The 20,290-nt window shown below is 36.4% G+C and overlaps 1 protein-coding gene across 1 annotated transcript; it reads right to left on the minus strand.

Annotated features, from left to right (window-relative positions):
- Nucleotides 1–1,313: 1,313 nt before the first annotated feature.
- Akap3 (A-kinase anchoring protein 3) lies at nucleotides 1,314–19,269 on the minus strand. The gene is made up of 4 exons (XM_046424145.2): nucleotides 19,174–19,269; nucleotides 16,908–17,003; nucleotides 8,875–11,184; nucleotides 1,314–1,684 (listed from the first exon to the last, which is right to left on the minus strand). The coding sequence occupies exons 2-4, from the start codon at nucleotides 17,001–17,003 to the stop codon at nucleotides 1,529–1,531; spliced, it is 2,562 nt and encodes an 853-aa protein (XP_046280101.1). The 5' UTR covers nucleotides 19,174–19,269; the 3' UTR covers nucleotides 1,314–1,528.
- Between the last annotated feature and the right edge of the window lie 1,021 nt (nucleotides 19,270–20,290).

Raw genomic sequence — 20,290 nt, forward strand, 5'->3', positions numbered from 1 at the left:
TTCCTATATTTAGCTTCATCATGATGACTGAAGACTCATCCCAGAAGTTAAGATGACTACCAACATCCAGTCAAAAGATAGTCTTCCTTGCTGGCAGGGAAGTCTCAAAAATGACTGTATCTCAACTGTATCTGAGAGACTGTGGTCCTCTGTGGTTCTCACCTGGATTATAAGCCCACCTTGTAGTTGTGTTGAAAATGCCATGACTGTTGCTTCTCTAGGAAGGAGTAGGGGATAAAGTGCTTCCTGAAGGAGGGAAGTTGATTTCATAAGCAGGATATTTTCATTCATCCACCACTCCTCAAATCCAATAAAGTCCACTTATTTCCCTTCTCAGTTCTATCTACATAAACCACAATTTCTATATGGTTGTATCACAGGACAAACAAAATATGACATGAAACTTAAGATCATAAACAACATGGAAAATATATCTGGCTTCATAGTTTCCTTTAAAAATACTACATAATATTCTAAAAATGGTGATATCAAGTAGTCGAAGCCATGGATTTGGAAGAGATCACCTAGGGAAGAGGACACAGGATAGCAAAGAGTCAAGAGAAAGTCCGGGTAGGATAAAATTACAACATGACAGAGTAGAGTCCCTAAGAGACCTAGAGAAATAGGAGGAAAATTAGAAGACAAAGAGGAAAAAGTTTCTAGGAGGGGAAAAAAGATCAAAAACATTTCTAGGGAGGTGGGTAAGAATGGAAAATGTTTTAAGTGGGGTGTCACGAGCATTTAGTCAGAGCAGTGCTATAACTTGTCCTCGGTTCTATAGCCAGAAGGTCACAGAACTGGCCAGAGAACTCAGGTCTTGGGAACATTTTTTTCCCCGTGTTGGAGACTGAACCTAGGCCTCTCTTTCATGTGCAACAAGTACTAAGCTATACCCTCAGCCTTGAGGAACCTCTTTGGACACCATCTTCAATCATGGATAAAGTTGGAGGTTGACTGGGGTTCTGCCGCTCAGCAGACCCACAACAAGAAGTAAAGTCTAGAACATATAACTAGACTGATTTTGTTTGGATATTAGAAACTTTTTTTCTCATTTTCATGATTATAAAAGGTAAAAATGAATTCTTGACAAATTGTGGCTTATTTTAAGGCAAGATTTAAAATGAGGGGAGTTGTAAATTGAGGCACACAGACAGGAGATATATAGCAAACAGCAACCTTTGTTGGTGTCTCTCGGTTCAGCATAATTCTGCTTGCCTCTGCCATTTGTCTCTTTTTTTCACTCCTAAGATTTTTGGACCTTATTGAATCTTTACCCTTCAGATGCCAAGAAAACCAAATACACGGAGCTCTTTAATTTTTTTAATTTTATGTCCTTGCTCGCATGGACAGGAAAATGTGCAAAATCCAGTGACTAGCATTAGATGACATGTCTTTCATGTGAGTGGTATGAAGATAACGTTAGGGCTCTGTGAGGATAAGGACAAGGGAGCTGTGGGAATGAGGGGAGAGTGGGTGGGGCAAGGGCTGGGCCCACTGCTGGAAGAGGGGATGCAGAGAGTGGGCACGATCACAGGTTCACCATCAGCCAGTCCAGCAGCTGCAGCCGTGTGACATTTCCCACCGCCTCATCCAGCTGTCGCTCCTTCTCATAGCGCAGCACCGACTGCAGAACCTCCCCTACGCTGCGTCCCTTGTCTATAGCAGCAGCCGAGAGCTGAAGTAGCTGTGGAAAGCAGAGAAAACAGCAGTGGAGGGGCCAAGGGTCCCCAGGCAGTCCAGAAACAACATGATACAGTTAGAACCAGGAGGCCAGGTTGACTTTGGGAAAATACAGCAGCAGGGACACAAGTTAGATGTTGAGAAGACTTCCTTAAGAGCAGTTTGTCAGTCTGTTTGGCAGAAGGAAGTTGGTGTTATCACTCTTAATTCAAAGAAAGATGTTAATATCCACTGTCCATGACATATAAAATGTGATTTCTCATTAAGACAAAAATTTTCCCTTTATTCCCCTCTGAATAAATGCTTACACTGAATGTTCATTAATAGTGTTCTGCCCTCTAGGAATTCTAAAGTTTTAAACCCTAATAACATAAAATAGTCTCTATTATCATCCTAAGACCAACAAGAGTGAGAGAAACATATCCAACAGACAAACATGGATACTGCTTCCCATGCCTCATAGACCAGAGAACTCTATAATGGTATTTCAGGAAAGCACCTCCGAGATCAATTTGACCTCAGCAAGATGTGACTGAGAGAGGGAAGAGACTTATCAGAGTGACACTGCTAGCACTTCACAGAACCAAAATTCACACTTAAACCTTAAGTTCATTACTCTTTCTGAACACAAATTGAGGAAACCTAGTTGAGACAAGCATTCTAATATGAACACAGTAAAGGCAACAAATTATTTCAAGTAGTAGGATTTTTGTGCATTCTGCTCCTGGTTCTTTATAAGACATGCCTGTAATCCCAGCTACTCAAGAGGCTGAGACAAGAGGGTCACAAGTTCGAGGCCAGCCTGGGTAACTTAGCAAGACCTTGAATCAAAATAAAAAGGGCTGGGGATGTAGCTCAGTATAGAGCAACTTGCCTAATACAAGTGAAGCTCTGAGTTCAGTTTCCAAATTCCCTTCCTCCCTTTAAAAAAAACAAGGAAAAGGAAGAATAAGTCTAAGGTTAAAATACATGGGGCAAATATCATGAGCACTTTCAGGAGGAGATATTTTTATGTGAGAAACTAATGTGGATATTCTGGAAATAAGTGGAAACAGTCATAACAAAGAAATAAAAGATATGAAAAAGAGCTGAATGAAATTTAAAACAAAAACATTCAAAAAATGTATTAGATGAGCTAAATGGCAAAACAAAGATGACAGAGTAAAATCAATTAACTTGAATGTAGATCAAGAAAAATTACCCCTGCTGAAAGACATAAAAAATTGAAGACTGAAAAAATAAGCAGTGCTTCAGGGCCTGCAGACATTTATATCACTAGCATCCCAAAGAAGAGGAGAAAAAGGATGATGCAGAAAAAATATTTAAAGAAATGTGGAAAGCTTTCAAGTTCACCAAAAGAACTGAGCTTGTAAAGAAGTTTAGTATACCTAAAATAAAACAAACACAAGGAAATTCACTATAACATCTATAATAATCAAATTGCTGAAAGCTAAAGAAAAAGAAAAAAAAGTCTTCAAAACAGCCTGAGAAATCAGAGGAGGAACACACAATTCAAATGACAGCAGATTTCTCCTCTGGAACTATGGAGGTCAGAAAAAAGTGGCACATTTTGAACCGCTAACAGAAAAACTTCCAAACTCGAATTCTATATCCAGAAGAAAATCAGAAATGAAGGGTTAATAAAGACATTTTTGAATTAAAGAAACTAAATATAAATTATTTCCAGAAAATGTGTTCTAAAAGAATTCCTTAAGGAAGTTCATTAGAGAGTGGGACAGTGATATCAGAAGGAAATTAGGAATACCAGGAATGCATAAAGAGCAATAGAAATAGTAAAATTCTCAGTATAAATAAGAGATTGTCCCTTTAGTTCTTTAAAATGTGTTTTATGGTTGAAAGCAAGAGTAACATCATCTTAGGATTTTTCAATGTATTTAATAGATTAAACACAGAAGACAACTGGAATATAAAGAGTAAGGAAAAGGATCCCCCATAATAGTAATATTTCTACATTTGAGTCTAAGTGGCAAACTACTGATTCTTCCTAGACTCTAAAAAGTTAAAATATATATATATATATATATATATATATATATATATATATATATATATAAATAAAAAATAATCCATAGAGAATCACTAAAAATCTACACAAAGATAAAGTAAAAAACACAAAAGATAAGATGGGATATTAAAAATGTTCAAACAATGGAAAAAGAGAGAAAAGAAACAGAAATAAATAATAAACTAGTATACTTAAATCTAAACATAAGAATTTAGTGAACCTACATTTGGACATGTTTTTGTCTACATGAACATGAACAGGACCCAACTGCATGCTCCTACAAAAAAAAAAAAAAAAAAAAAAAAAAAAAAAACAGCACTTCAAATATAATGATGTGAGTAGGTTAAAAGTAAAATCATAGAAAAAATGTGCCATGCAAACATTAATTACAATAAATTTGAATTTAATGTTTATGGTCATTTGAGTTTTTGAAAAGGGGATGGATAATTCAGAGGAGTCAGAAAAGCCATTGGGATCATTTCAACAAATTGTGCCAAGACACCAGTATAGCCTCATGCAAGAGAATAAATTTGGACCCCTCCTTTACATCATACACAAAAATTAAATCAAAGTAGATCAATAGAAATAAGAGATAAAAATTAACAAACATTTAGAAGAAAACAAAGAGAAAATCTTTGTGACTTTGGGATAGAGGTCAGGGTTTTTAATTGTTGGTGCTATTGACCTTACAGGTCAGATAATTCTATTGAAGAGCTGTTTTGTGCAATGTAAGATGTTTAATAATATTCTTGGCCTTGCTATCCATTAGACTCCACTAGCAACCCTCTTTCGTGTTGTGACAGCCATATATGTCTCCAGATACTGCCAAATGTCCCCTGGGGGTCAAAATTTTCCCTAGTCATGAACAACTGGTTAGGCAAGGATTTATTAGATTCTATACCAAAAGCACACAGCAATAAAAGCCAAGAATGATAAATTAGTATTTATCATTAAAAATTTTTCTCTTTGAAAGACTTCCATTAAGTAAAAACACGAACCACAGTTGAGAGAAAACACTTGCAAATCATATATCAGAAAAAGATCTTGTTTCCAGAATATATAAAGATATCTTGCAACTTGAAACAAGAAGTAAACAACCCAATCAAAGTATGGGCTAAGGGTTTGTATAGATATTTTCCCTAAGAACAGATATTAATGGGTAATGAGTACATAAAATATGCAGAATATCCTTATAATCATTCTAATTTTCATATGCCTGATTAGTCCATCATGAGACACCACTATAATGGCTATAATAAATGAAAGATTACTTTTAACACAAATGTGGAGAAACTGAAACCCACATAAATGGTTGGTGAGAAGGAAAAATGATACAACCACTTTAGAAAACAGTTTGACAATTTCTTAAGAAATTACACTTACGAGTTTGTAGCAATCCCTTTCCTCAGTATCCACTCAAGGGAAATGAAAACCTATATCCATGCAAAGACTTTCATGTAAGTGCTCATAATAGCATTATTCATAATAACAAAACCCAGAAATAATCCAAATTCCATTAACTGATGAATGAACACAAAAATGTATATCCATAAAGTAAAATTTTTATTAGTGAATAATAAAAATTGAACTACTGATAACATGCAACATGGATGAGCCTCAAAGACATGGTAAGTATAAAAAGTCAAATATAAAAGACTCTTATTTTATGGCTCCATTAGATTAAATGTCAAAAAAAGGCAAAACTAAAATATAGATAACAGATCAGTGGTTGCCTGTAGAAGGAGTGGAAACTTGGAAATGAAAACAGGTAAGAACCTAGAAAATTGGCATAGTTAAGGAGTTCCAGTCCTATCAGTTATTGTAAAATGTTGTAGAATTACAGTGAATAAAATAGTATGTGATGGGTCCAAGAAGAGACAGACAATTTAATAGAACAATAGAAAATTCAGAAAAAAGAATCAAAGACAGGTAGCCAGTTTGCATTCCTATTTCATCTCTTATATAAAAAAGTATTAAAAATGGATTAAAATCTTAAATAAAAGCATCAAAAGAAAACAGAAAAGTTTGTTAATATGGCATAGCAAGAATGCTTTACAAAAATCTGACAAAACCCAGCAAATATAAAAGAAAAACTATCTTAGATTTAACTAAATTCTGTATGGCAACACCAACCTAAAACAGAAAACATCAATAAAAAGACCAATGGCAAAGGAAAGATTAGTATTTAATATCACAATGGCTGATTCCTTATAACATAAAATTCTTAAAAATCAAGAAAGAGACCTGCAACGCAGTGAAAAATTGGCAGAGGTTATGAACAAAAAATTCATCCCCCAAGTAGGAAATTCAAATGATTTTTAAACATATACAATGATATTCACCCTAATTTCTAGTAAAACAAATGTAAAGTAAAGCAACACTTGGCAAAGATCCAAAGTTTAGTGCACTCTTTTGGTTCAAACATGGGGAAATAGGCACTCTCAAATTATTTTAATAGAAGTGAAAATTGGTCAAGCCCTATGGAAGGCAACATGGTAATATATGTCAAATACACATAATCATACACAAAGTAACCTTAAAATTCCTTTCCTAGGTATTTAGCACATATGGGTACATTTGAACCTGTGCAAAATTATATATAGTCAAGGCTTTATTTCCATTGATTATAGTAGCAAGATATTGTCAATTGAAATATCTAAACATAGGGGAGAGTTAAGTTACAAAACCTTCAAACTATGAAGTAATATAAAACTATTAAAATGTGGCAGCTCTATATGTTGCAGAAGGTATATCCATATATTGATGAATCTTACATCATATATATGTGAGTATATATATCTATATATACAATTGTGACTATTTAGAAAATAATATGTACATTTACTTGTGCATGAATATGCACTTCTGTTAATGAACAAGAAATTGATCAGAAAAGTTTTTTTCTTCAGGGAGGGTACTAGGATGTAGAAACACCCTTAATTTTCACTGTGCATCCTTTTGTGTTTTTGGATTCTGCATTATGCAAACACAATATCTATTTAAAAATAAATACAAATTTATTTAAGGGAACGGTGTTCATATGCACCCCATTTTTATTAGATTCCATCACCTGGATCAACATGAGAATATTTGCATAACTAATCACTTAGCAAAAAAATATCACCTTTAGGTAATTTCTTTGGTGTATTTGTCATCCAACTGTTATTAAAATATGCTAATGTTTAATGCAAATCTCATTAGTTGAAGTTTGCATTGCTGTCCATTCTTTTACTCTTTTCTTTTAAGAATAGATGAATGTATATTTAGAGTGGACAAAAGTGTGTGTGTGTGTGTGTGTGTGTGTGCGCGCGCACGTGTGTAAGGAGGGACCACAAGTCTATTGTTCCTATTTTAGATGAATATATTACAGACATTCTGATTCAGTATTATCTAAAACTGGAATGTGTTGTGTATAAGTTCAACTTAAAAGCTGGCTATAGCTGGGCATGGTGGCACATGTCTGTAATCCCAGCAGCTCAGGAGGCCGAGGCAGGAGGATTGCAAGTTCAAAGCCACCTTCAGAGGATTACAAAACAAATGCCTTTTTCACACACTGTACACTATGTTTGTTTTTAGATTTTTTTCTTCAGTCTAAAGTTTTTGCCTTAATACAGCCTCATCTTCTCTCTTCCCACTCCTGCACAGCTAATTGCCATGTACCAAAATAGTTGTCTTATGTACACTGAAAATCCTATAAGGAGACAGAGCTTGCCAAGAAGCCTTAGGGATATATCTAGTATTGGAACTTCATATTCTGTCCTCTAACCCAAACATGAACCATACACTCAAATCACCTGGGTATTTGCCAAAATGAAGCTTTCAATCCAGTAGATCTAGAGTAAAGCTTGAGATTTTGCACTTCTAACAATTTCCCAAAGGATGCCAATGTTGGTAGTCCACAGATAATACTTGGAATAAGAAACACAGTCTGGCTAAGAGTAAAAGTGTTGCTAAGGCTGAAGTTAAGATCATACAATTTCTTGTATAGGCTTGATGTAGCCTAATCTGGGTGCTATCTAATCTTGTCTTCCCAAGTTATCCAATGAACCCAGTAACCTAGTTACAAGAGTTACTAACATCACTTACAAAAAAAAAAAAAAAAGAAAGAAAGACTCTTTCTCTACATCTTAAGGTTTCTCTTAGGATATTCTTTTCTTTTACCTTCTTTCTTTTCTTTTTCCTACTTTCTTTCCTTTCCTTTTTCCCCCCTGGTGCCGTGGATTGAACCCAGGGCCTTGTGCATGCTTGGCAAGTGCTCTACTGAGCTACATGCCCAGCCCTGAAGATAAATTGTTCTAAAAAATCCTAGCCTCTTGTGCCACCCCTTAGTACTTGACTGATAACAGCCATTGTTCCACTTTTCTCAATCAAGAGATAATCCAAAGGGGAGAGAGGCTGAGAGGGAGAGAAAGAGAAAAAGTGGTAGTTGTAGGGATGGTCTCTCAGAGGTTCCCTCACTCCAGGATACAGCAGCAACATGTAAAGTATGCATATTCTCCAGACTCAAACTGTCCCTTAGGTAAGCAGTTCCAAGGCTCATTGGAAGACTGGTGAAGGAGCAAGAGCTTGGAAGAACACTTTCTTATCTTTATCAGTAATAACAATGATAGATGGATTTTCCATAATCCTTATTGTTTAATCTTACTTCTCAACTGATTCAGGACTCAGGGTGAAGAGCCATTATTTATTGAATCCATCCAGATCCCCAATACTACTAGACAACAAGCTAAGATTAGTGACAAATTTGAAAAGGTCAAATATCCAAGCCCTCTGTCTCCATCCTCAACATATCCCAGGGATGCTTTCCAAAAGTTCTGCCTTATTCTTTGGTAATTCTGTCCTATCTGAAAGTCAGCCTCAGGCCCAGACTTTGATCTGACTCCTTCATTAAGTCTTTAGAAGTTCTTCATCTGTGTACTCCCATCAATAAATGCAGAAAACAGAGAAAAATATCATTTATATTTCCCTACTTTTAGATGCCTCTGATTGGGCAAAATTTAATTTTACTTCATTCATTATCTCCGCCGAGAGGCACATTCTTAAAATTCTTACTGTTTCCATTCTACCCCTCCTGTGGCTATATTTCCATTCAGAAAGCAAAAAAGAACCTAAAACTCCAATTAACCCGTAGTGTATCTTCCCCAAATCCTCTGACCTTTCTTCCTTACCTTCTCTTGGATCCCTTCATCATCACCAGCAAAGTACAAAATCGGGACATTGAGCTCAGAAGCAGCTACCCATTGAAGAACAGCTTGGAGTTGCTTGTTCTGAACTGTGTCAGATAGGTTGTGATTACTGACAATCACTTTGGGTGCTGTACATCCTTCAGGGGGCTGTCCTGATGCACATCTCAGTTCATTATGGATGGCTTGATAGGCATTTTGTAGGAGAGCCTCTGCTGTTCCTGTGCCTTTGACTGGTAAACACTCATACAAACTCTCTGGGAAGGCTGAATTTGGCTGGCTGGCATCCCCACTTTTCTCATCTCTCAGCTCTGCCAAGGGAGAGTCACAGGACTTGGCAATAATGAGACACAACTTCATCACTGAGTCCACCAGATGATCTACCATTTGCCCATTCATGTTGCCATCCAGCTGGTTGGCAACCATCTTGGTCAGCCCAGAAAAGGCACCAGCCTCATCACCTTCAGATAATTTGGGGGAAGGGGTCGCAGGTCTTTCACCCTGGTTGCAATCTTTTTCCTTATCTGACTTTTCTGGAGCCTTGGATTCACAGCTATTGTCACCCTTGAAAATAGTTTCACCAAGTAAGTTCCGGATAAAATTGAAGAAAACACTCATTAGATCCTTCTTTTCTGATTGTTCTTGGTCACATACCACGTGAGGGGTCTTAAGGCTGGATTCATCTAAAACTACAGGGGTCTTGGTGATGGGAAAGTTGGAGGAGCCAGCAGCTTCAAGGAAGCTCTGTGCATCCATCCTTCCTCCCTGAGCCAGGTGGTACTGAATCAGAAGCAGGGCAGACACAATCAGGTCCTTGGCCCAGGAGTCTGAATCACACATAAAATTCTCTGGTATCTCTGGGAAATGCAGAGAAGGGCTGAAACTGCAAGGATCCAGACACTCAAAGGGAATGTCTGGTGCAGGACTTTTCTGTTTGTTGGTAGCTGCAGGTTCGAAATCTGGAGATTTACACTCTTTCTTTTGAGTTTTATGCCACATGGTCAACCCCTCTTTGATAATATGCTCACCCAGGGTTTCAGCGCAAGTCTTCTCCTTCACTGGTTTGCCTGACGAATATGTCTTTTCTTTCACTTTAGCTTCAGATTTCATTGTAAATTTCATATTTCGGTCTATTCCTTTCATGGAGAGGAGGGAATAACTCTCTGACTTATCCTTGGTTTTCCGGAGATTATCAGGGAATTTTTTGGCAAACATCACAGTGTATAGTTTACCTAGCATGGCGTCCATGATATCTGCAGCCTTTTGGCTTCCTTGAGAGAAGAGACTTCTTTTCACAGCTGAGATAAAGTCTGTATCAGTCATAAGGGTCCCGGTGACATTGTGGAGATTCTTCATGAAGGAATCAATGAGATCTGAGACGACTTCTTTTGCATGTTTGATCAGTACCTTCTTTAGTAAGATGGTGGCAATAGTTGTGTCCTTCACTTGGATCCTCAGTGTCTTCATGATAGAGACCATCATATCCGATACCACACTATTGGCATAGGTCATGATCCCTTGACTAACGGAAGCTGTAAAGTCACTAGGCCTTTCCTGCCCACTGAACATCTTTTTCTCTCCAGGTAGGGACTTTCCACCCTCTTTGGCATCACCTGCATTCCGAGATTCAAACACTTCCTTATAGAAGAAAGACTTCTTAGAAGCGGACTTGTCATCTGGACACTTGCTTTTCTTGGTACACTCCTTGATTTTCAAAGTGCTCTTGTACTTCAAATTTGGGGGACTCTGTGATAATCCGGAGGCTCTGTCTCCAGAGCCAGGAGCCTTGTCTGGGGAAGTTGTATTGGCACATGCAGAGACAGTTTCATTCACCAACTCTGATGCTACTGTACTCAGGCTCTTTTTGGGTACAGGTTCATCCCCTACATACAATGATTGATGGACACATTTGTTTTCAGAGCCATCGATCTTCTCATTGATCTCCTTGCGGGCCATAGCTATGACTAGATTTGTGAGGCGGTTAGCATAGAAGGAAACTTCATCGACTGAACTCCCTTTACCAGCTTGAGGACAGGGGTCCTGGGAGGGAGTCTCTTTGTGAGTTACCTCAAAATGCAATCTCCCTGGACTGCCCTTCTGGGGGTTGTTGAAATAGTCTACACAGAAACCTCTGTTTCCTGGGTTGGCAGTTTCCTCACCAAATGACGATTCTCCAGGCTTGAATCTAATATCTTGGAATTCTGCTGTACTTTTTTCCAGGTCTCTGCGGAGCCAGCTGAGCACTCTGACAGGATCTGTTGACGCTTCCTTAAAAACAGACAAGGTTTCATCCGACTATAACAAAGTAAAGATATGGGATATTCAGGAAAACCTCAAAGGCCAGTTACAAAAACTGTCACCCCTCAAGCCAGCTCAGTCATCACAAAAAAACAACATATATTAAGTGCTTACTATGTATCAGGCACTCGTCCAAATATTTTAAGACTATTATTTCACTTAGAATTATCCTCATATTAAATCCAAATGTTAGCTCTTATTATCTTAATTTTACAGAGGAGAAAATGGAAGAAAGAGAGGTTAGGTTAGTTACTCATTTGAAGTTATATAGTTAATTGTTGATAGAGGAGGGATTGCAACACAGGCAGTCTGGTTCCAGAGCCCATGCCCTCAGCTAAATACATTCTGTTGCTTCTAAGAACATATGTCCGAAAGATCTGATAGTCACAAGCCCTATAGAAGAGTTAGTTAGCATCTGAAGTGGATCAGATTTTCTTTCTTGTATTGATATTAACTGCTATTGTCTGTGGCTTACACATTTCTATTTAGGTCTCATTGTAAGTATAGTTTTTAAAAAAATTGAGAAAATTCAAGGAAAATTGTGCATGATGAATCACTATTCCAGGCTCCATAACACAATGTGGATATGCTTAATGGCTTTCCAGTGGTCTAGCCGATACCAATTAAGTTAATAGTCTGATTCAAAATTGAGGAGTTTTTACCTTGGGCAGTTTATTAGTTCTGTGTGAATACAGACTGATGGACACTAGCTATGATAATTAAATGCATATAGTGTATGTAATCTGTATAATGAAAAGCTCTTCACTTGAATATAGAATAAAATAATGTTTGTGGAAGTGGCTTATGTATTATCAAATGTAAAGGATCCTTGTAGTTTATATGCTTATCTAGAATAACCACATGTATGGTTCATCTTTAAAGAATAAATTAGTATTTTTATTACTGAATTACTAGTATTTCACTAAATTAACAGTTTATTACTAAATTAAAAGTTACTAGCTACCATTTGTTAAATACTTGTAGTGTCTGTCAGGGACTGTGCTAAATGGTTTTATGTATTATTTAATCCTCATACTCACCCTATAACAAGGTTTCACTCTTCCAGCTTCACAGGTAAGGGAACAGAGACAGAGAAGCTGAATGATTTGGCTAGCATCTCACATAGAATACCTGATGGGGCTCTTGTTCAAATCTAGTTCTTCCTCTAAAACTGGACTCTTCCCCCAGGGCTCCTTATTGTGTCGTGGAAAGGAGAGGAGCAGTTGCACTAACCCTCTGCTGAGCTGCTTTAAGCTTCCTGTTTTCATGTTTGGGCTAATAGCTAATAGTTAATAGCTTGGTTCAAAAATCTTCCCAATGGTTCTCTTGAATAGGATAGGAAATATGTTGTGCTTCAGTGGAAAACTGTACATTATCTACAGTACATCCTTCCACATTATCTGACTCTTATTTTCTTGGAGCTATTTTATAACACTGTAAACTGTACATAACTGACAGCAAGAAAATATAATTCTTGCTATAGACAAGGAGAGGTTTGACTGATTGTTTTCCTCTTCACAGTTTTGCCTCCCCTACATAGAATTTAATTTTTTTATCTACATGTATTTCTTGAACCTTATCAGTTTCTTTTTAAAAAAATCTTTAACATCTGTTTATATATATATATATATATATATATATATATATATATATATATGCGCCATTATTTTACCCTTCTCAAAAAATTATTGTTTGGTGATTTTGGGTCTCCCACCAACATACCCAGTAGATTCAATTAATGGATTTTAATGTATTCTAATATACCTATGCTAGAGGGAAAAAGTATTTTTATAGAGCCTAACCTCAGAAACATTTTAGGAACTCAAGTTCACATAAGTTAGGTAAACCTTTGGCAAATGAGAAAGGGTTAAAAATTTTGGTTTAATAAAAACATCTTTGTCTTTTCTGATTTATCACTATTAAGCAAAATACAAGTCCACATTTTTATTTTACTTCACTTGTTCTTTATAAATTCATACAAAGTTATACATATCCAATAATCTAGCATTACTTCTATTAATATTTAAGCTGATGAAAATTTGTGTTTCACTTCACCAGTTACTGTGTTTTACAGTGTGTTGGCTTGGTGATAGCTTTCCAATCAATATCTTACATAATACTGAATTATAATTCCAATACTGAAGCACTTAAGACTAAGCATAAAGTTTATATGCTTTTTTCTTACTATAGTGAGGTTATATCTTTGGGTTTGTTAATAAATATGTTCATTTTTATCACTTAGAGATGTTGCAGCAGGGATGTGTGGCTGTAGAAAGCTGACTTCACGTGTGTCCGTGAGTTCTGCTCATCTGCACTTCAGCTGGTGGGAGGGTTCAGTTATATACTTCTACCCCTCACTCATTCTCTTTGTGAAGTATAAAGAATACAAAGTACTCTGGTTAAAAGTTCTGATTAAAACAAGTGGTAGAGACTATCAGAAACAATAGTTTTAGAGAAAGCAAACTGTGCACAGGTCTGTTTTTCTAAGATTGCAGATGAAACCGGGTGGAGTCTGTTTTCTTGGGCTTGATTTTCTGTTCTCACCATAGAAAAAAACCAGATGCTTTAAAAAAATCCAATTTCTCCTGAAAACTTCCAGAAAAACAAACTTAAGGTGGTCAACCTAGTTGACTACTGCATCTATGTAATCAGACCAAATCTGATGAGAACAGCCTTATTTTGTGATTAAGAAAAATCTTACATTGCAATTATTTTTATCAAGATAGAGGAGAGACTTGGGAAAAAAATTTGTGCTTCAATAGAAAACTAGGTATCATCTATAGATTACTATCCATAGACCAAGCTTTGTCTCCAGCCTTACACATTATCTGATTCTGATTCAGTGGGAGCTATTTTACACTCTGTAAGCTCTAAATAATGAAAAACAATGCAAAAACAATTTTTGTCTGCAGACATGCAAATTCTGCCCAATGGAGGTTCAGCTGACTCCCCCCTTTCTCATAGTGGAAGAGGCCAGTTTTGCCTCTGTTCGTTCATTTCAATATTTCTGATATATAAATATCTTTTCCAATTCTCCTTTGAACTGATTATAATACCTCACCAATATCCTCACTAATGAGCTAAATAAAATCTTTAATGTATATTCATTTTCATATCTGTATGAGGGTGTTGATTTTGGCCTTTGGTAGAAAATTACCTTTTAATATTACTTAGTTATTTACTTTAGGACACATACACAAATAGGCATGTTTCCACAATTAGGCTGAACTATTTACAGTGAAGCTCTATAATGCAGATGTGGGGTTTATTCTTTAATTCTTGTCAATTTTTTTTCACAGAACACTAAACCACAATAAACCTACAGCCTAGAGCTTTACAATGGTGTGCATAGAATTGTGTCAGCTTGCTGTGTTTATAGGTTTTCATTTTCTGTTTGTTAAAATCTAAAATGTGTACAACCTATATCAATTATTTCACCAAATTCATGAGAAATTTGCAAAAGTGGTTGATCAAGCCAAAGTGACTGAGTGGAAAACTAAGTACTCACATTTCCTTTTCTGTAAATACATCTACCACCCATCCTTCAGTCTCCTTTGACTTCCTGCAGCCATCCCCCTCTTACATAATAGTATTCTGGGAAGGAGGATGCCAAATCTTTTCAGTCTTTCTTAAGGCCAAGCAAAATTTCATGTCCATGAAGGAGAATAGAGAAAAGGGTTGATGGGTTTAATTTTCTCTGCTCAGCCATCTTCTGCTTTAGCAACTTAGTTTAAGCCAACTGTAAACTTCCCTGTCCTGTTTTTCTTCTCCATATCTAAATCAATCAAATATACCCCATACAATTTTCTCTGGCCAACTCCCATTTTGAAATGATCCATTCTTAAAACACCTAGAGTAATTACTGTCTAGAAAATCCACATGGCAAAAATCACAAACTGTCTTTTATTAATATGCAGTAGTTATTTAGAGCCTTTAAATTACATTTACATTTTCACATGTGAATGGAAAAGCTCATAGGGACAGAAATTGTTCTATTCTTTTTTGCATTCCTCAGAGTGCTTCTTGCTTCATAAAAACATCAAGGAATCTTGGTTCACTTGATTTAACACTGAAACTGATCTGCCTTTTAATTCTCTACATAGAAAGGCAGGGGTCAATAAAAGATTAAACAGAAGCATTTTGGGGTTGACGCATATACTATCGAAATTCAGTATTTAGTGTCCATAAGTTTTAAAGCCTTTTGTAGATTTGTTAATGTTTTCTTTTTTAGGTTCTTATGGATGAGAAAATAGATTTGGGACAAATAGAAGATGGATCATATAATATTATATGCAAAAAAAGTGTCTGATAGGGGCTGAGGTTGTGGCTCAGAGGTAGAGCGCTCGCCTACTATGAGTGAGGCACCGGGTTCAATCCCCAGCATCACATAAAAATAAAGATATTGTGTCTACCTATAACTAAAAAATAAATATAAAAAAGTGTATGCTAAATGTTAATGCCAAAGGCAAAGATTGCAATAGTGATTGCATTAGATTTACAAGATCCTTAAAGACAGAGAATTCTAATTTATTTTTGTCTCTGACCCTAACATCCCACAGTGTCTATGACAGTTATTTATTGTCTGTAACTCCATATCCACCCCACTTTGCCTTGCTTTGTGATGCTTGGGCTGGGTCCTTCAAAAATTTCTCTTTTGGCAGCTGTCTTTATCAATGAGGCACTGCATGGTCATGGCAGAAGGAAAGGGCTACCCTTCTGGCCCCTCTGCAGCCTCTGCCAAGCTTCCTGTGGTAGCCTCACTCCCTTCACCTGAAGCAGCCTTGGTTGAGAGGGAGGGAGTTTGTTGAGTTCTTAGTTTCCTCCTTATTCACTCTTTCTCAGCCTGTGGGTAGTACCTGCTTTCTGCATTTGTTATTTCTCAGTTCCTAAACTTCTCTTTTATGTGTTTTAGCAGTTAATTATCTTTTACTAGTAAACACTTTTTAAATATTAAATTTCTAGCGTGGTTTCTTTTTTTGCGAGGGAGGGATATGGGGATTGAACTCAGGGGCACTTGACCATTGAGCCACATCTCCAGCCCTAGTTTATATTTTATTTAGAGACAGGGTTTCACTGAGTTGCTAAGTTCCTTGCTTTTTGTTGAGGCTGGCTTTGAACTTGAAATCCTCCTGTCTCCGCCTCCGGAGCCTCCTGCACCCAGCCTACTGGTGTTCTATTCTCTGATTGGATCCTGACTAATACAGTGCCTGATAGTAAGTAAACATTTAAAAAATGTTTGTCGAATAGTAAAGGTAGACTGAAAGTGCTCCTGAGATGAAAGTTTAAAGTTCTCAGAATTTTAAGGCATCCCACACATTTCAGAAAACATTTTCTACAAGACCTGGAGAAACTTCCAATCTTTGTCTGTCTGAAAACTAAACAAAATTCCACATGTAATACATTCCTTTTTTTCTATTAGTTATAGCATATATAACTAATGGAAAAGCTATATGATGGATAATTTTTCCAATACAAAACTACAGAATTTGTTGGGAAAAATTGGGAAATTTTTATTCCAAAAGAGCTCATTTTTTTCTTAAGAATCAAGCCATAGTGACTGACTGGAAAACTAAGTACCCACATTTCTTCTGTCAATACAGTCTACATCCATCCCTTCAAACTCCAAAAATAGAAAGAGGTGGGTGGTGGTGGTAGAACGAATAAGGCTACTCTTGATGAGCCCACATATCTCTAGTGTTCATTAAGAGGTTGATGCTTACCATTTTCCAGTCCTGGGGTTGGCTGTCTCCAGGAGAATAGACATCGACTTTGCATACTCCATTTTGGCTTTGTAACCAGTCAACCCTTTCTGACATCTCGAAGTAGAAAGAAATGAAAATAGTCGTCAAAAGGAAAGGTTATATCAAAATAAGGAGAAGAAAGGTGAATGGCTGAGGTATAAAAAATAGGAGCAATGATTTCAATAAAGACCAATCTCAAGGGCTGCTTCAGACCCACCTTACTCTGGGTATCTTCATCCCTGGTTCTCAACTGCAGAAAGAGTTCTTAATCTCTCTAGTGATGAGGCTGATGCCTGATATACACTATAGGTGCTTAACACATATTTGTTAAATGAATGAACCTGTCCTGCTCCTTAAGTCTTTAACTTGTCTGTTCTTATTTTTAAGTAAAAGATGCTCTACTTCTATTAATTTCTAGAGCACTATCTTACTTATACTAGCAGTAAGTTTAGTAGCTCTTAAAACTAGTCTCCCCCTCCAATTTGATAAGGATCCTGGGCTAAAGCAGAGATATCATATGCACCAGCCAGTGTCCATGGATGCAGCAATATCCTTGCTAATGACAATTCGTTCACAGGCCTCATAACACTTTGCTCTATTTTCCAATCTAAGTAATAACTCAGTCATCTTTCTGGTCTTTTGAGCCAGAAAGCTGAGATTCATTTGAGTTGTCTTCTTCTACCCTAAGCCTCCCTCTAGCTACTACATTTATGGTCTTCAATTTGTAGTTATTTTTCTTAAATCACTTATACTTGCTGCTTTCATCACCTCACCTCACAAGTGAGCACCACAGTCCTTATTCCATATACTCTTTTCACCTTTGTCTTTAGTCTTTTCTACTCGCCACAACATTTCAACTTGACAGTTTTTGAAAACATGGCCAGCTATCATGATGACTTGCACTACAAACTGATAATCTAAAACTTCTCTTTGCCCTCATTTTCCGTCAGACTTTCACTTCTAGGCATCTGCACTGAAATTTCCCTTTTTTTATTATCAAGGAGTGAGATGGAATACAACAACCACTATTTTCCTTCCTAATGTCTTTACCATCTTCATGAAACAGACATACACTTTTACATGAGTTTAAAAATCTGTTACAATGAAGCCCAACACGTATTCTAATTTCTTAAAGCATTTTTATACCTTTATTTTATTTATTTATTTTTATATGGTGCTGAGAATCTAACCCAGGGCCTCACACATGTGAGGCAAGCGTTCTACCACTGAGCCACAACCCCAGCCCCCATATTCTAATTTTTAATAGTGAAATTGTTTTATAAAGAATTGCTTGAAATAAGTGAAACATTATTAGGGAGTGTTTATCTGGTTAGCTAGAAATATTTGTTTTAAAAGACTTTGGACTGTGGTGGGATAGACATCGTCCCTCATTATAAAGTCAAAAAGATAGGCAGACTACACACATGGTTAAGCACACCTGCCAATATATTACTTTTGTTATAGAGAATATTACAGATAATTATTGTAAAGAAAATATAAGATCATCTAGAGCTATTATTCTTTGTCCCCAAAAGGCTTTGTACCCGTTTCACAGCTCAGTCATGGATTCAGATTATTTGGCTAGCAAGACAGCTTTTCATTACTCTGATTAACCTTTAGAATCACTCAAAGAACCACGTAAATATTGAATCTGATTTACCACTTCCAGAAAATTTATTACAATGGTTTTGGTTTGCAGAAACTTAACATTGAATTTCTTAAAAGCTCTCTGGGTGATTCTAATGTGTATACAGAATTAATTCCTGGGCTAGAGCTTCTCTGGAGAGACCCTCTCTGAAAAAGACTGATCAGCTTCATAAAGATAATTATTTGCTTTTTTTCCTTAATTTTTTTTCCTGAGATAGACTTCCCAACCATCTTTAGTGTCCTCTTTTAATGTTTTGTTACATTAACAAGGAAATTGTTAATGTTTATGAAATAAACCCTGTATTGATATTAGCAGCTCACTACTATATAAATATTCTTATGCTTACATCATGACCATGAAGAAAGGAATTAATGGCACTAATATTTGGCCAAAGAATGGGTTGGCCTGAAAGCAGATTGTCCTAGATCATTAACAGTGCAAGTGAGAGCCAAGAATGTGTCTCTTAATTTCCCTCTTACATTTCATCCTAATGAGTTGTTTCTAATAGAAAACAAAATCAATAGGATCTACTGACTTATTTAAGCAATTGACTGCAATTTAAAAAGAAGAAAATTAAGAAATCATGTGATTACTTACTTTTCCTGAGAACAGATTCTGATATAAGAGGAAAGCTCTTGATTAATTTGTTGTCTTCTCTATCCCTAAGTTTACCCACCCCTCCTGCCATGTAATATATAAGGAATCTGCAATGGAAAGACAAAGATAAAAATGACTAATTTTATGAATGAGCCCAATTGCTCTTATTAACAAATAACTTGGATTTGTTCAATTTTTTCACATGTGCACATAAGTGATGGGTACAAAATCACATTGAAATCTCATAGAAAGAATCCACATCTTATTCCTGGCACATTTCGAGAGTTCCCAGATGTCAAAAAAGGTTCCATTCCCTGACCAATAGTTTTTTAATGACTGCTGTTGTTCTCCACCTGCAATCACTGGTATATAGGCTTATTTAACAATGAGGACACTACAAATTTTTCAGCTTCATTTAAAATCTGCTTGAATAGAAAGTTGGGAAATAGATGAGATGGTGAATAATAAGTGCCCTGAATTCATGGGTTTCAAAATAGAAAGTATTCCTTTAAAGACTTGAAATATACATCCTCATAGTATACACGGAGGTCACAGGTAATGTCTTTCAATTCAATCAACTTCCTTCTACTATCTCTATCAAGACATTACAACAGAAGGCACTGTGCTTTCTCCTTGGAATATCCACTCAGCATCCTCTCAGCCCAATAATGTCTCTCTAAACCCCAGGACAAAAGATTCCCTATCCATGAAATATTTCTTAAATGCCTAATTGAATATGATGATCACTGCTTCATTGAAGTTTCCATCTTATTTTGTTTCAACCTTTGCATCTTATCTAATACTTTAATTGCTCACATATATTTTATCTCCTTTATTAGATGGCTCCATGGGGACAGAGGCACTCATCTCAGTGTCCCTAATAATAGCTAGTACCTTAAAGTTGGTGCTTAATAATTACTGCTGAAAGAATGAATATACAAATTCTTCCCATTTCTAATTCCAGATAGCTCATTTTCTTTATTTCTCAAATTGGAGAATCTGAGAACAAAAAAGAAATGGTTTGCTGAAACTTGTGATCGTGGTAAATTATATATTTCAGTCTTCTTAAAGTTGACTCCTTTTGGGAATAAGTTCTCCCCAAAGGCTTACCCAGTGA

Source organism: Marmota monax, unplaced genomic scaffold (genome assembly GCF_021218885.2).
Source record: "Marmota monax isolate L192 unplaced genomic scaffold, Marmota_monax_Labrador192_F-V1.1 WCK01_AAM20220418_F8-fsc00186, whole genome shotgun sequence".
NCBI lineage: Eukaryota > Metazoa > Chordata > Mammalia > Rodentia > Sciuridae > Marmota > Marmota monax.

What these genes read in the sequence shown, in the direction of transcription:
- Akap3 (XM_046424145.2), bottom strand. Translation starts at nt 17,003, where the DNA reads ATGTCAGAAAGGGTTGACTGGTTACAAAGCCAAAATGGAGTATGCAAA. An exon ending in AACCCCAGGACTGGAAAATG is followed by an intron (nt 11,185 to 16,907) that starts GTAAGCATCAAC and finishes ACTTTGTTATAG; the next exon opens with TCGGATGAAACCTTGTCTGT. An exon ending in ATGAAGGGATCCAAGAGAAG is followed by an intron (nt 1,685 to 8,874) that starts GTAAGGAAGAAA and finishes TGCTTTCCACAG; the next exon opens with CTACTTCAGCTCTCGGCTGC.